The sequence below is a fragment of the Mustela erminea genome, chromosome 17 (genome assembly GCF_009829155.1).
Source record: "Mustela erminea isolate mMusErm1 chromosome 17, mMusErm1.Pri, whole genome shotgun sequence".
Taxonomy (NCBI): Eukaryota; Metazoa; Chordata; class Mammalia; order Carnivora; family Mustelidae; genus Mustela; species Mustela erminea.
Window position 1 is genome coordinate 23690171 of NC_045630.1, and position 15380 is coordinate 23705550.

Sequence of the window (15380 nt, forward strand, 5' to 3'; positions counted from 1 at the left end):
ATGAAAACAATTAAGGGGCTCTTAGGGCAACACTTCCTGCGGAATATCGTACTGCTGCTACTAAAAACAGAGGCCAGAGAAACAGCCTGGCTGTGATGAGGGGCAGTTGGATGGGATCTGAGGGTCTCAGGCGGTGAGCTCAAAGTAGGACACGGTGCTCCCACATTTTTTTTCTGTGTGACTCTGCAATGTGCAACCCAGCAGATTCTTAAGGCTCTCCTTCAAACTGATACCAGCCATAATGCTTTGAAAAGGAGCTCCTTAGAGCCCGCTCTTTTATCTCATTTTGATTTACCTTCTAATTTCTTTGTTCTCGAACACAGACTTTAAAAAAAATACGAGGCTAAATGCCTCTGAAAAAGTTACCTTTGGCTTACACACTTTCAGACTGAGATCTGCAAACCACAGGTGGTCTGTGGTGGGCAGTGAGAGGACTTCAAACCCCAGGGTGAACAAGGTACAGGGGCCAGGGATGCAGACTGTACTAGAGTCCTGGTGGGGAGAGGACCGTATCCCGATATTAAAACAAACACGAATATGTACTGAATAGACTGAAAATTTCTATTCATACAAAATTTGAAATGACTTTTGAGCTCCAGGGGTTCTGGCCTGGAAAAGCATGAGAAGCATTTGCTCAGGTCTTAGGAAGTTTTAAGGCCTGGAAAACGGATGTACTGTTAGGTGAGCCTGGAAAGGAAGATGACACAGGCCAATGTATTTGCTGTGAGGAACTTACATGCAACACTGATAGAGGGGGGCAAGAATGCTTCTCTCATCCAGCGATGGGTTCCCAAAGCTGAAAATTAAGATTAAAAAACTTAGTGAATTACTTAGTGGCTCCAGTTGCCTTCTTAGCATCAAAGCACGAGCAAATTCTCTAAGACGACCCAAATGTGATCCTAGATAATTTCATGCTCCCACGGCTCAGATCACTTAAAAATAAACAGGGCGTGACCAATCTGACACAGGATTCCTAACAGTCTGTACTGCAGCATCAAACAACAAATGTCCTCATGTACAAGCCTCCTGTGTCCCACTGGCTATGGCACGGTGCTGAAGCAGAACCACGGCACATGGTGTGGAGCCCACGGGCCACAGGGAGGACCCGAACCCCTGGAGGTTTTACGGGCACAGGGGGGAAAAGGGTATGCCCACAGTTCCCACTAACACACAGATGGTCGTCACTTGTAACAGGTTGTTCTACCTCGAAATCACCAATCAGAAAAGAGCAGGATTATCCTTTCCCTACAAGTAAGTATATGGCCAGATTCAAACAGGACAAGCAGCTCACGGAGGCTGAGAAAACGGTGATTCAAAGCATCTGTAAAAATGACTTCAGCAGTAATTCAAAGGTACACGAGAAGTGGTTCTGGAAAAACTCAATCTTCTACTTCTCTCCTGGAAGCTCAGCCTTAGCTGGAAGGTCTGGGAGCTCTGAGCACAGTGCAGCCCTCCAATAATTAACAGCTAAGGCAACTATTTCCACAGCACACACAATCATTTAAACAAACACACAAAGATCATTTGTATAAACCAGACAAATTTTCAGGAATGCATGTAGCACTGGCCTCCACCCGCTCTGCTGTGCGTGCCGGCCCCCGCACTCTGCAGGTGGCAGCCCCCTTCATGGAGCACGAGGCCCCGGGGCTCGGGGTAATACAGGGTGCCACCAGCAAGCGCCCCTTGGGCGTTCTTCGCTGAGGACCCCTGGGTCTCAGGTGAGCCTCAGCACCAACGTGGGACTGACCCACGTTGACCAACGGCCTAGAGCCTGGACGATTCTGGGCTCCAAGGAAGTGTTCCATTTAACACTTATTAAATGTAACTGCATGAAATTCTGAAATGAAATTCTGTAAATGAAATACTGAATCGGGCACCATGGAGAATGCAGGGGGCACAATAAAAATATAATATGCTCTTCAAAGAGCCCATGCTGAAAAAATTAAGGACCATCCATTTATTCAAAATAAATAAGACTGTCTTAGTCAAGATAAAAGTAACTTGTTTTTATGTATCAGAAGGAACTATTCTTCTTACGATCACAAAAAGTCTGGGCCTAGACTGCCATAAATATAGCAAAACATCCTATCAAACGGATATTTAAACTACATGAACCTTTGGACAGACTCAATTTAACAGGAATTAAATTTCATGTTCTATTAAATATGTATTTCTCAAGACTCTAGACACCATAGTCAAGGAAGAATGACAGAGGTAGTGACACATCAAAGACCTGGGCATCCAGCTGTCTGTGTTGAGAGTCAGTGTTAGACTCCTGGGGGAAAAAAACCCCACTTTTCCATTATTTAAAGTCCTCAGAACCCTGAGGGCAGAGGGAGTACGAACCCTGAGCAAGATGGAAGGACGGGTGCCAAAAGCAAAGACCCTGACCAGAAATGGGAAGGACACCTTCCATCCACTGAATCCTAGACATTTCCCGGGATGTCCTAGAAAATGTCCTTCTTGTATACACAGAAAGCCCTAACTGACGAGGATGGTCCTATGGTCCTACCTTTTGGCATTATCGAGAAGGATGAGCATACTGGCACCTTCGTCATCTTGAAAACTCTCATAGTGATGGCGGTCCGCGTTGCCGATCAGGTAATCAAAGACAGCGGTGTCAATGATGTCCAAGAGGCGGGGGCCCGAGTCATAGGGGGATGTTTTCTTGACAGCATCACAGTAGCTCTCGTCGTACTCCCACCTAGAGGCAAGGAGCACCCCCAGCATTACAGAGTGCCAGCACTGTACCTGGCTCTGTTTTGTTTTGAGAGAGAGAGAACGCAAGTGTGGGGCAGGGGCAGAGGGAAAGAGCGAATCTCCAGCAGACTCTGTGCCCAGCACGGAGCCCCACGTGGGACTTGATCTCACGACGCTGAGACTACAACCTGAGCCGAAATCAAGAGTCCAACATATAACCAAGGGAGCCACACTGGTGTCTCTGTAGCTGGCCCTGTTTACAACATAGAGAAAAGATGTCCTTGCCTGGCAGGTTTGCTCCCAGACCCACCTCCTGGGACAGAACAAACTGGAGGTTTGTGGGAGCACTCACCTGGCCAGTTTGCCCTCGCGGTATGTCCTGCCCCATGGGTGTCGGTGTTTCTGCAGAGGCCACACATCTGGAAGCCAAAGCGTGACAGATCCCTCCATCGTGTCTCCATCGGCACAAGCTGGCTCTGTTTCTCGGCAGTAATAACACTTCCCATAGAAACAAGTGTTATTTCCTACGGGACAGAAAGGAGCCAAAAACACTTAAGGGAAAAAGGAAAACTCCAAATTCCCCCAACAATGTAGAAGGGAGCAGCTAAGTGAATAGAACCTGCAAAAACAATGATCCTGAATGATATCTGAACATTTATTTATTTTCTGTACATGTTATAAAAAAGCATACAGTGAAAAAAAAGTCAAAGGGCAGGAAAGGATGTATATAAAAGTCTCCTTGCCCTTGGGGCCCCACCACCCAGTCCCTCTCCCAGGAGTCAAGCGGCATCACCACTATCTTTCTGAACTCACTCTAAAGTCTACGGCCATACCACCCTGAACGTGCCCGATCTCGTCTGAACTCACTCTAAGGAAAGTCATGCCCCTCCTCTTCTGTCAGGGCCGACACTTTGGCCAGAGCACCCAGGGGAGGGAAGAGTGGGCCCATCCAGGGACAGGCTCGGGCTGGGAGTGTGGGTACTGGGGGGGGTGCCAAGCAAATAAAGAAATATATTGAGGATAATGGAAACCAGGTTTCTCACAGAGGGAGAAGATTAACACACAGAAAGGCAGAAAGCCAGGATAAATCTTGTGGTGTTGAATTAGAATTGGACTGCAGCTATTGGTTGGAACAGAGATACAGAAAAAGACAGAGTGTGTGTGTGTGTGTGTGTGTGTGTGTGTGTGTGTGTGTGTATACAGCTTTCCTCCCTCTGTCCCTCAAGAGAGCCTGGAAGCAATGACAACCAGTAAAAAAAAAAAAAGGCAGTAAACACCCAGCACTCACATATTAATTTCTAAATATCATTTTACTACTGTATTAAAGGGACTCAGGGCTCCTTGGAGAAACTGGTGACTCTAGGGCTGGAGCAGAGAAAGGGTCTTACTGCTATGCCAGGGTAAAGAAGCACTCAGAGAATGACGGGAACATTCCAAAGGATCTACAAGACAGTGTGTAGGAGTTCCTGGGACAGTGTGAGCATCAAAATAAATAATAGCAAATCATAACTCTGACTCAATTAAGAGTCTAAGAGTTCATAGTGATATAAACAAACAAATAACTACATAAATGTGGGTCACACAGGGAGAGTTCTACCCTTTAATAGACTGGTGACTATTAAGTCTAGAAGGAATGAAAAACTAGCAAGTAACTATTGGACAACTATCACAGTAGCAATTGATCCAGGCAAGAGTCATCAATGAATGCTATAACTGGTGGGTAAAGGCTTGATGCAGGTGTAATATTTACATAGTTCTAGACTATATCATTCCAAAGTATCCCGTTAATAAAATACTAACTGGACACTAGAGAAACCTTACAGAGACTTACCATCTTAATCAAGGGATACAAGTTAACATCACCAGTAACGGGCCACGGCAGCAAACCTCCACCGCGTGCCTCCTGACAGGACATGCCAAGAAGGGCACAAGAGCACTTCTCTGGTGTTCCCACCGGCATGGATAAGTCACGAGCAAACGTCAGACACACTCAAATAAAGGCATACTCTATAAAGTAACCAACTTGTGCAGTTACGAATGTCAAGGTCATGAAAAAATAAGGAGAGTGAGGAATTGTTCCAGATGGACAGAGACTAAAACGACATGACTACGAACACATCATGTGATCCTAGACTGAGTTCTGGACTTCTACATGGCGTTACAGGGACAAGTGGCAAAATCTGCACTCTAGGGCCCGTGGGTTCGATGCGGGGCTGCATTGTGCGAGGTCGGTCTCTTGCTGCTGATGACTGGATGTGGGTGTGGAGGCGTGGGCCCTGGTGGTTGGGGGTACTGACGTCTTCCCACACCTGTGTGAGGAGCATTCATGTCACACACTGTTCTCAAATGTGTTAACAGTCCGAAGGTGTTAACAGTTAAGGAATCTGGGGGACTCTGAACCGTCTCTGCAACTTTTATACAAATCCAAAATTATCTCAAAATAAAAAGTTTAAAAAACAAAAACAACTGAAAAAGCTTAAGTAATGCTTTTTTGGCACTCCATACCTATTAAATATAGCCATCAAAAGAGCGGACTTCCTACCTATAACCCCCTCACATACTCCTTAAGGACTGTTCTATTCTCACACACATGTCCCTGAAGAGATGAGCAGCCCTCAAGCCTCTTAAGTATTTCTAACCCCAGCACAGCACACACTCCACACCCAACCGCAAAGCTGATTCTGTCACTCTTCCATCTTAAAAACATTTTTAGGTAAAGAAAATTTGAACTAATGGAACAATATACCACATATATAATGTTCATAATTATAAAAATATAAACTTATAAATTTAATTTGACCCCAGAAAAAACAGCAATAGATCTTTTAAAGGGTAGGGAACCTGACGTGGGGCTCGATCCCAGGACCCTGAGATCAGGACCTGAGCTGAAGGAAGACACTTAACCGACTGAGCCACCCAGATGCCCCTGAATAAGATTTTTTTTTCAATTAATTTATTTTTATTATTTTTTTTCTTCCTGTCATTTTTCTTAAAGATGATTTCTAAGGTTACAAGGAACAAGAAAGAACTGCTAGCAAACTCTTAAATAGCAGAAAGAGGGGACTAATCTTACCAGGTATCAAAACATAGATCAACTCAGTAACAGATAAGAGAATAGAAAACCCAAAAACTAAAACACATAGAAACACAAATTTATTTCAGTGGGAAAAAAATCCCCAACCAGTTAGAGCCATACTTCATCCCACATACTAGGATAAATTCTAAACTATGTCAAAAACTTAAATGTGAAAAATAAAACTATAAAAGTAGTCAAAATAAAAAAAGGTGGAATTCTTCCATAATCTCTGAGTGAGCAAAGCTATGATTCACAATCAGGAAGTCTCTTAAGAAAAGATGGATTACATTACAAATAAACAAAAATGTCTGTAAGGCAAAAAAAAAAAAGAAAGAAAAAAGAAAAAATACCATTAGCAAAGTCAAAAGAAATTAAAGACCTGGGGAAAAATATTTATATCACAAAGGACTATTCTCCCTGTGTATGAGCTCCTATACCTTGAGAAGACCAGAAGCAGAGCTGAAAATGAACAAAGGATACAGAAAGACAGGTAAAAGAAAAATACAAAGGGCTCTTAAATAAAAAGCTGTTACGTGTGAAACAGACAAAAGCCAAAGTTTGGAAACACACAGTTGATGCCGCTGGCGGAACAAAGGCATTCTCCCACGTCACCACCGGCAACGTGAACTGGTTGAACATTCATGGAAAAACACATATGCCCTCTGACCCAGTGCTTTCACTTCTGGATATATGTGATCATGTCTGAAGTAACGTATGTTCACATTAATTCTGGGCAACACTGGTTGTAAAAAAAGGATTGGCCCTTGTATGTGTAATAAAGGTCTGGTTAGATGAACTACGGTAGAGCCATACGACGCAGCACTTTGCAGCTGGTGACACAACAGAAGAATGAAGACGCTTTTAATGTGATAATAGATTTCCAAGATCTGTTAGGTAAAAGATTAGGTGAAAGAACAAGATGCAGAAGTAAGCAAATTGTGACATACGTTTCACAGAATGGCAGTTAAATAAAAATATATATTCCTATTTCGTACCAAAAGGACAAAGAAATTACCAATAGAGATGACCACTGGGAGGAAGGAGGGAATGGAGGGAGAAAGGAAAACTTTGCACTGCAATCTTTCTTTCTTTTTTTTTTTTTTAAATTTTTTAGATTTTATTTATTCATTTGACACAGAGAGATCACAAGTAGGCAGAGAGGGAGGCAGAGAGAGAGAGAAAGGAGGAAGCAGGCTCCCCGCAGAGCAGAGAACCCGATGTGGGACTTGATCCCAGGACCCTGAGATCATGACCTGAGCCGAAGGCAGCGGCTTAACCCACTAAGCCACCCAGGCGCCCAACAATCTTTCCAATATTTTTTAAAAATTTTGAGTTAGGTGAATGTATTACTGATTCAAAAAGCAGTTAGAAAACAAAGCAAAACCCTGCTGGGTGCAGGAAACCTGCGCCCACATGACAAAATCCGAAATCCTGAGTCTGGTAAGACCCTTCAATAAGTGAACGAAGAATGTGTGATGGTTGAGTGGGAAGCAGGATCAGGTTTCTGGGGTTAAAATATGGACCTTCACCAGTCATTAGACATAAGACTTTGGGCACATGATCCTAACTCTCTAAGCTTTCTCTGTAAAATGGGTATCAGTCCCCTACCACTGGGTTGTGAGGGGTGAGATAAGCCACAGGAATGCTCAGCACAAAGCCCGACACAGTGTCAGAGACCAGTCAATGCCGGCTATTTATTATTAATAATCTCACTCCAATCTCTTTCCAGACTTCAATATCTAATTTGCCTAGGCTCTGAAACTTTTCTCATTTCCTGGATTTTTTAACTTTTATAACTGGCTTTCTGATCACCCTGGTCTCTGTGCTCTTCTTGGATGAATCACCACCTCTAATAACCAAATCTAACCCTCTAGCCCAGACTTCTCTCCTAAGCTGTAGACTGTCTAAAGCCCCTAAATGACTCGTCACCATTCACTTCTGGATGCTCCTGTCACGGTAAGACTCTGTACCCAATTTCACTGTGGAGAACTGCATTCTGCAACTCCAGCTGGGCACCCTACAATTCTACTCAACGCTGACACTGTCCACCCAGAGGAACCGGTCCCAGCAGTTGAAGGCTCAGTCCCACGAGACTATGCCCCACTTCAGAGGCCAGCTGTAAGCCTGGGTTGTCACCTGCGCTTCTGACTGGCTTATATATCAGGGGTCCATGAGCCCCATCTTGGGGTTTGATTTGCTAGGACAGAAGAATATATGATGGGGAAAGGACAATCTCTTTAGTAAATGCTGTTGGGAACACTGGACGGTCATATGCAGAAGAACAAGAACTATATTACACCACAGACAGACATTAATTCAAAATGGACTGAAGACCTGAAACCATAAAACTCCTAGGACACACCAGCAGTCAACTCCCCGACGTCAGTCTGGGTGATGAGGTTTTGATTTTTTGGATAGGATACCAAGAACATAAGCAACAAAAGCGAAAATGAACAAGCTAAAAAGCTTCTGCACAGTCAAAGAGACCATGGACAAAATGAAAAGAGGCTAGTACCCAAAATATAAAAAAAAACAAACTCCTACAACTCAAAGGCAAAAAACCAATCTGATTAAAAAATGAGCAGAAGATCTGAATACACATCTTTCCAAAGATATACAAGTGCCAACAGTTGCATGAAAGATGTTCCACATCACTGGTCATCAGAGAAATCCAAATCAAAACCACAATAAGATACCATCAAACACACAGACAAATAGTGCTGGTGAGGATGTGGAGAAAAGGCAAGTCTTGGGTACCACTGGTGGGAATGTGAATTGGCATAGTAAGGTATATATCATAGTATGGTAAACGCTATGGAGGTCCTCAAAAAACTAAAAAAATGGAACTCCCGTATGATCCAGCAGCTCTACTTCTAAGTATCCGAAAGAAAAAAAAGAAAGAAAGAAAAAGAAAAGAAAACACTTTAACTCGAAAACCTATCTGCACCTCCATGTTCACCGCAGCATCATTTATGACAGCCAAGCCGTGGAAACAAGCTAAGTGTCCGCTGATGAGTGAGTGAGGATGTGCCATATATGCACAATGGACTATGACTCAGCCATAAAAAGAATGAAATCTTGCCATCTGCAACAACATGGATGGGACTTTGAGGGCATTATGCTAAATGAAACAAGTCAGAAAAAGACAAATACCATATAGTTTTATTATATGCAGAATCTAAAACCAAAACCAAAACCAATGCAAAACCAAGTTCTTAGATAGAAGTCTGGTAGCTGCCAGAGGTGGGTGAAATGGGTGAAGGGGTCAAAAGGCACAAACTTCCAGTTAGAAGATAAATCAGCCCGGAGATGTGAAGTACAGAAATGCGCCTATTAAGTTAGTAGACCATAACGAAAGTTGCCATGTGAAAAGATCGTAAGAGTTCCAATCACAAGAAAAAAATCCCATAACTATGTATATAATGACAGATGTTAACCAGACATTGTGGTAATCATTTCACCATAAATAAAATTTCAAGTCATTACGAAGCACACCTGAGACTAATTTAAGTGTTCAATGTCAATCACACTTCAAATAAAAAAAGAAATGGCCAGGGAGGCTCACAGGACTCAGGAAACCAGTTTACTCACTGGTTACTAGGTGTATTGCAGAGGACACATTTCAAAAGCCCAGTGAAGACATACACAGGGCAAGGTCTCAGACCAATGAGCTTCTGTCCTCATGGAATTTGGGGCCTGGCCGGCGGCACATGGAAACATCCTGCTTCACCAACCTGGAAACTCCCAAACTCCATACTATTGGGATTTTTATGGAGGCTTTCTCCAGTAGGCACGATCTATTATAAACTCTATTCTCAATCCCTCTCCCCTCCCTGGAAAATGGAGGGCGGGGAGCTGAGAATTCCAGGCTTCCAGCTACGCTTGTCGTTCTGGTGACCAGCCCACACAGAGCCTCCTCATTAGAACAAGAGATACTCCCCATGCTCTTAAAGGCTTAGGAATTTACCAGGGTTTTCTGAGCTCTCCCTCAGGCACCGGGGGCAGAGACCGGTATATATCTTTCTTGTTATTTCACACAAGAAAACAAAATATCCAAAATTTGATTCATGATCTTCCTCCTCTTCATACATTCCTAAGACAGCTGACAGCTTTGTAATACACTGAGTCATCCAATTCAGGAACTGGGAGTCATTCTTAATTTTTTCCTTCTCTCTCTCAGTTGTCCCACTCAGCCCAAATGTTCACCAAATTCATTCCATTCTAATTGCTGAGCATCTCTTAACGCTTCCTACCCGCTGTCCGTGCTCGAGCTATGACTCGCCCTGTATATGCGCAGAGTACGGCGGCCACCACGCGCTCCCAGCTCTCACCCCACCCCCGTCCCAATGCAGCCTCCACGACACTGCTGTGGCTGGTTTTCCAAAATTCCAATCTGGTTTTCCCATGCTCCAGCCCTTTTAATGGCCTCCCAGTGTCTAAGGAAAAGGTCTCCACTTCTAAGCCTGGTGCACGAGGCCCATTGGACACCATCCTGACCACCTGCCTTTCTCTCTCACCAGCCCCGAGCCTCCCTTCACTGTAGCTCAACTCCCCTGAGCTTGCCACAGGCTTCTCTTGCTTCTTGTCACCCCTGTCTACACACTGTCCTCACCTGAAGCAGACTTGACTCCGGAGCCTGTGCACTGGATGGGAACAAAGTCACATTATTTTCATTAACAACTGTTTTATTTTAAAGATTTGTTTAGTTGAGAAAGAGAGAGCACACGCAGGCGCATGCAGGAGCCGGGGGAGAGGGGCAGAGCAAGAAGGAGAGAGAGTCTTAAGCTGATTCTTCACTGAATATGGGGCCTGAATGGGACTCAATCCGACAACCCTGAGATCATGACCTGAGCTGAAACCAAGAGTCGGATGCTTACCTGACTGAGCCACCCAGGTGCCCCTTTATTTTCATTAACTTCTATGTGAAACTTAGTGTTCCTTCAATTAGGACAGTAGGAAGCAAACCATGGCGGTATTAACATTACCTGTGACTCTTTCGCCGGAAGAAACCACAGACTTTTCATATCATATCAATCATTGTTGCAAAGTATCATTTATACTGTCTGAAATTATGACAGTTACTGGATCACTGCTAGATCTGTTATTTAATGTGTTAAATAATAATGAAGCACAAGCTTATAGATGGCAAGCTTCGAATTTTTGATAACGAAACTAGATTTCAATATTATTGATTTCATTTGTAAAAGTCTATGTATTCAAATGTGTGCCTTTAAAAAACACTAATCTTTTTTTTTTTAAAGATTTTATTTATTTATTTGACAGAGACAGAGATCACAAGTAGGCAGAGAGGCAGGCAGAGAGAGAGGGGGAAGCAGGCTCCCTGCTGAGCAGAAAGCCTGATGTGGGGCTCGATCTCAGCACCCTGAGATCAGGACCTGAACTGAAGGCAAAGGCTTAACCCACTGAGCCACCCAGGCGCCCCTAAAAAACATTATTCTTTTTTTTTTTTTTAAAAGATTTTATTTATTTTATTGACAGAGAGAGATCACAAGCAGATGGAGAGGCAGGCAGAGAGGGAGATAGCGGGAAGCAGGCTCCCTGCTGAGCAGAGAGCCCGACACGGGACTCGATCCCAGGACCCGGAGATCATGACCCGAGCCAAAGGCAGCGGCTTAACCCACTGAGCCACCCAGGAGCCCCCTTTTTTTTTTTTAAATTTTACTTATTCATTTGAGAGAGAGAGAGTGAGAGTGGAGAAGTCAGAGGAAGAGCAGACTCCCCACCGAGCAGGGAGCCCGATGCGGGACTCGATCCCAGGACTGCAGGATCAGGACCTGAGACGAAGGCAGTTGCTCAACCAACTGAGCCACCCAGGCGCCCCCAAAAAACACTATTCTAAGGAAAGATCCCCAAGCTTCTCCAGCATGCCAAGAGTCTGTAGTACAAAAAAGGTTGAAAGTCCCAACACCTAGGACGTTCTTTCCCACTGTACCGCCCTGAGGTAGTGCTACTCTCCCTTTAAGACCTGAATGAAACGCCACCTTCACCAGGAAACCACCACCCTGACCTGCACATCTCCCCTTTCCGTCCATGCCGTCACGGGCCCTCTGTACCTGTCTGGCTTCCCCATCAAATGAAGTTCCTTGGGGGCAGGGAGGTGTCATTCATTTCTAGATAGTTCAGAGCCCACCACACAGAAGGGAAATAAAATTGTGTTGAAAGAATATTAGCAGATGAAATATAGATAGTCTGAAAATCCAGGTCTGAATCCTGGCTAAGAGTAGCTACATGACTCAGGGAAGTCCTCCAACTCTTCTGAGATTTACGTGGGTAAATCTCCCTTATTCACTGCACTCTTTTGTCAAGAGGATCAACATAAGGTAACTGTATGAAAGTGCTTTGTCAAGTTGCAAGGGTTATGCAGAATTTGGTTGTTTTATCAAGTTATCTAATATTTTTAAAAACTGATGGGGCACCTGGGTGGCTCAGTGGGTTAAGCCTCTGCCTTCAGCTCAGGTCATGATCTCAGGGTCCCGGGATTGAGCTCCGCATCAGGCTCTCTGCTTGGTGGGGAGCCGAGTCTCTCTCTCTCTCTCTCTCTGCCTGTCTCTCTGCCTACTTGTGATCTCTGTATGTCAAATAAATAAATAAAATCTTAAAAAAAAAAAAACAACAACCCAAAACTGTGCTAAGGTCAGCTCATTATTTAAAACCTATCTCCAGTGCAATCCCTCTATCTGCCTTAATTTTTGTATACCCCCAAATTCAGATGTTGAGCTCTTAATCCCAGTGTGGTGGTATCTAGAGGTGGGACTTTTGAGGGGAGCACTCATGTTGGGATTAGTGTCCTTCTAAGAAGGACTCTCTGCAAGACATAGCAAGACAGTGGCTGACTATAAACCAGGAAGAGGGTCCTCACCAGAACCCAAGCATGCTGGCACCCTGACCCTATACCCCACCTCCAGAACTGTGAGGAATAAGTCTCTACTGTTTAAGCCACATCATCCATGACGTCTTGTGATGGCAGCCCACACTCAAACACTGCGTGTGCTGCAGGCTGTATCCAGAAGCTCATTCCCCAAAAGTACCAGTCTTGTGTACTTCCAGGTTTTTAGGCTCTCGTTCCCATGATGACTTCCTATTATTTTGCCTCATGCCCCTTCCTTTTGCTGCCGGGGTAGCTCTTACTGATTCTTCAATACTCAGTCTAGTTGCTAATAGCCTCCTCTACAAACTTTATCCTGGCCTCTCCGACCCCCACACTCGGCACCATGTAGGAGAGTGAACCTGTGAGTCTCCAGAGAGCGGGGCTCTGGCCTACTCTTCTTGACCTCCTCTCATCCATCAAAAAGTCATGTCTGCCAGAGCACAGAACTGGACCAGCAAAAGTAATTAGAAAACACATGAAACAAATCACTGACACTGTTCACTTTGGGTTATTTGTAAGAACAGCTTAAGCCTTAGCCCTGTAGGTTTAAATTCTGAAAGATGACTCCGTCACCAGTCCTTTAAATATCCAATTTCAGGGGCACCTGGGTGGCTCAATGGGTTAAAGCCTCTGCCTTCGGCTCAGGTCATGATCCCAGGGTCCTGGGATCGAGCCCCGCATTGAGCTCTCTGCTCAGCAGGCAGCCTGCTTCCTCCTCTCTCTGCCTGCCTCTCTGATTACTTGTGATCTCTGTCTGCCAAATAAATAAATGAAATCTTAAAAAAAATATATTCAATTTCACCTCATTTCAAATATAAATCCATTCATTCTAGCAAAGCAAGGTGAAATTCATCTGGCAATGTCTGTTTCAACAGTCATATTGTAACGCGGAGCACCGTGTCATTGAGAATGTCACCACGAGGAGGCTGAGACAAGAGACCATGGCACCTCTGACTTCTTCCCATTCTCACCGTGCCCACGAGCAGAACAGGAGTGAGAAAGTTAGCTCAGATGCCTGACCTCAGAGTGAGAGAACAGAGCACAGAGGCCAGGGACCAGAGTCAAGTTCATGCACAGTGGGTTACAGGCTGACCCTTGCGGGTTAGAAGGCAGTGGTCATCTTCCAGGCCCAGATCCAACCTTCCAAGGGCATTTCTGACCCTCTTTCAGAGCTGCCTTATAGTTCCCTCAATTCTAAGGAGACAGTTACCAAGAAAATACATGTATATGAAAAATCCACCAAGTCAAAGATACACATACAGTAATGGATTTAGGCCAAAATCTGAGTCTGAGATTTACTTTAGGATCAGGCAGAAGAGGAGGCGCCTGGGGGGCTCAGTTGGTTAAGCCGCTGCCTTTGGCTCAGGTCATGATCCCAAGGTCCTGGGATGGAGCCCTGCATCGTGCTCCCTGTCATCGGGCAGTCCCCCCAATTCAAGCTTGTGTTATCTCTTAAATTAATAAAACATTAAAAAAAAAAAAAAAAAAAGATCAGGCAGAAGGAAACAAAGTTATTACCTATTTACACTATCAGTAAATGACCTCACTTCCTACCTTCACACAGCCAAGTACATGTCAGGGAAAACTCTCACTTTCTGGCCATCTACCTACCGTTAGGATCCATATCCCCCAGTAGCCTAAAAACAAGTGGCCCAATATGTTTTTGTACTCCCTTGAGTTCTTCAATTCTTAAAAGTCACAAACCAGCTTACTCAATGATGTCCCACTTAACTTTTTAACTACTCCCCTAGTTAAATGTCCTCTATAATCTTACCTACGGTTAGGAAGGTGCTCAAGAGCTGCTCCGTGGCAACGGGCTTGATCTCTGTCCGTAGATTAACAAATCTGCCAACCACCAAGGGGGCGCGACGGAAACCCAGAATCCTGGTTTGGGAGGTTGAAGAACAAAAGAGAAAAATCTTTGGGGGGTGTATTTTATAAAGAAAATATATTGCTGATTGGTAGGTATATATATGTATATTTCTATTTATACGTGTTTAAAATTTTTTTTTTTTTAAGTAATCTCTACCCCCAGTGTGGGGCTTGAACTCACAACCCTGAGATCACAAGTCCCATGCTCTACTGACTGAGCCATCAAGATGTACGTAATGTATTTTAATATGCACTTCAGCAAAAAGGGTGAGGCAAACCTAGCAAAATGAGAGCAACCGTTAAACTTGGGGAATGAGTATATGGATTCATTAAACTATTCTAATTCTTTAGATATTTTTCATAGTAAAACTTTTAAACCAATTTCAACAAAGCATTAAAAAAACAGGCTTATTCCTATACATGTGTTCAAAGCTTTGGATAAAACAGCACATTGGCAGAAAACTATACAGATTAATCTAAAAAGATAAACCCAGGGAACAACTAAATACAGATATATTTGAAGATGCTTCTCTCTGATGGTCTAAAAGATCAACCTAATGGTTGAAAAAAATCATTTTTAAAAAAATGAATTTTCCTGGCTACAAAATACACTCACTGAAGAAACGTTGGAGGGGGCAGGATTTGGACCACACAGAAAAGTTACAATGAAGAAAATAAAGATCATCCATAACTGCACAGCCCAGAGATAACTACTGACATTTTGGTATATGAGCATTTTTTTCCTTTACACATGTATGTAAACACACACAAACACATTCTTGTGTATAGACACACAATTGAGATTATACAAACACAGTTGGGTATCCTGCTTTTCACTCATTA

The 15380-nt window shown here is 43.8% G+C and overlaps 1 protein-coding gene across 6 annotated transcripts in view; it reads right to left on the reverse strand.

Moving 5' to 3' along the window:
- Window positions 1-15380, reverse strand: part of FAM20B (FAM20B glycosaminoglycan xylosylkinase) — a 45037-nt gene that overhangs the window by 7802 nt on the left and 21855 nt on the right. For all 6 annotated transcript variants that reach the window (XM_032317072.1, XM_032317073.1, XM_032317076.1 and 3 more), the window contains 4 exons: window positions 14440-14549; window positions 3053-3224; window positions 2513-2704; window positions 737-796 (listed from right to left, as the gene is read on the reverse strand). In XM_032317072.1, the coding sequence (XP_032172963.1) occupies window positions 737-796; window positions 2513-2704; window positions 3053-3224; window positions 14440-14549 (534 nt within the window). The remainder of the gene's footprint in view (window positions 1-736; window positions 797-2512; window positions 2705-3052; window positions 3225-14439; window positions 14550-15380) is intronic.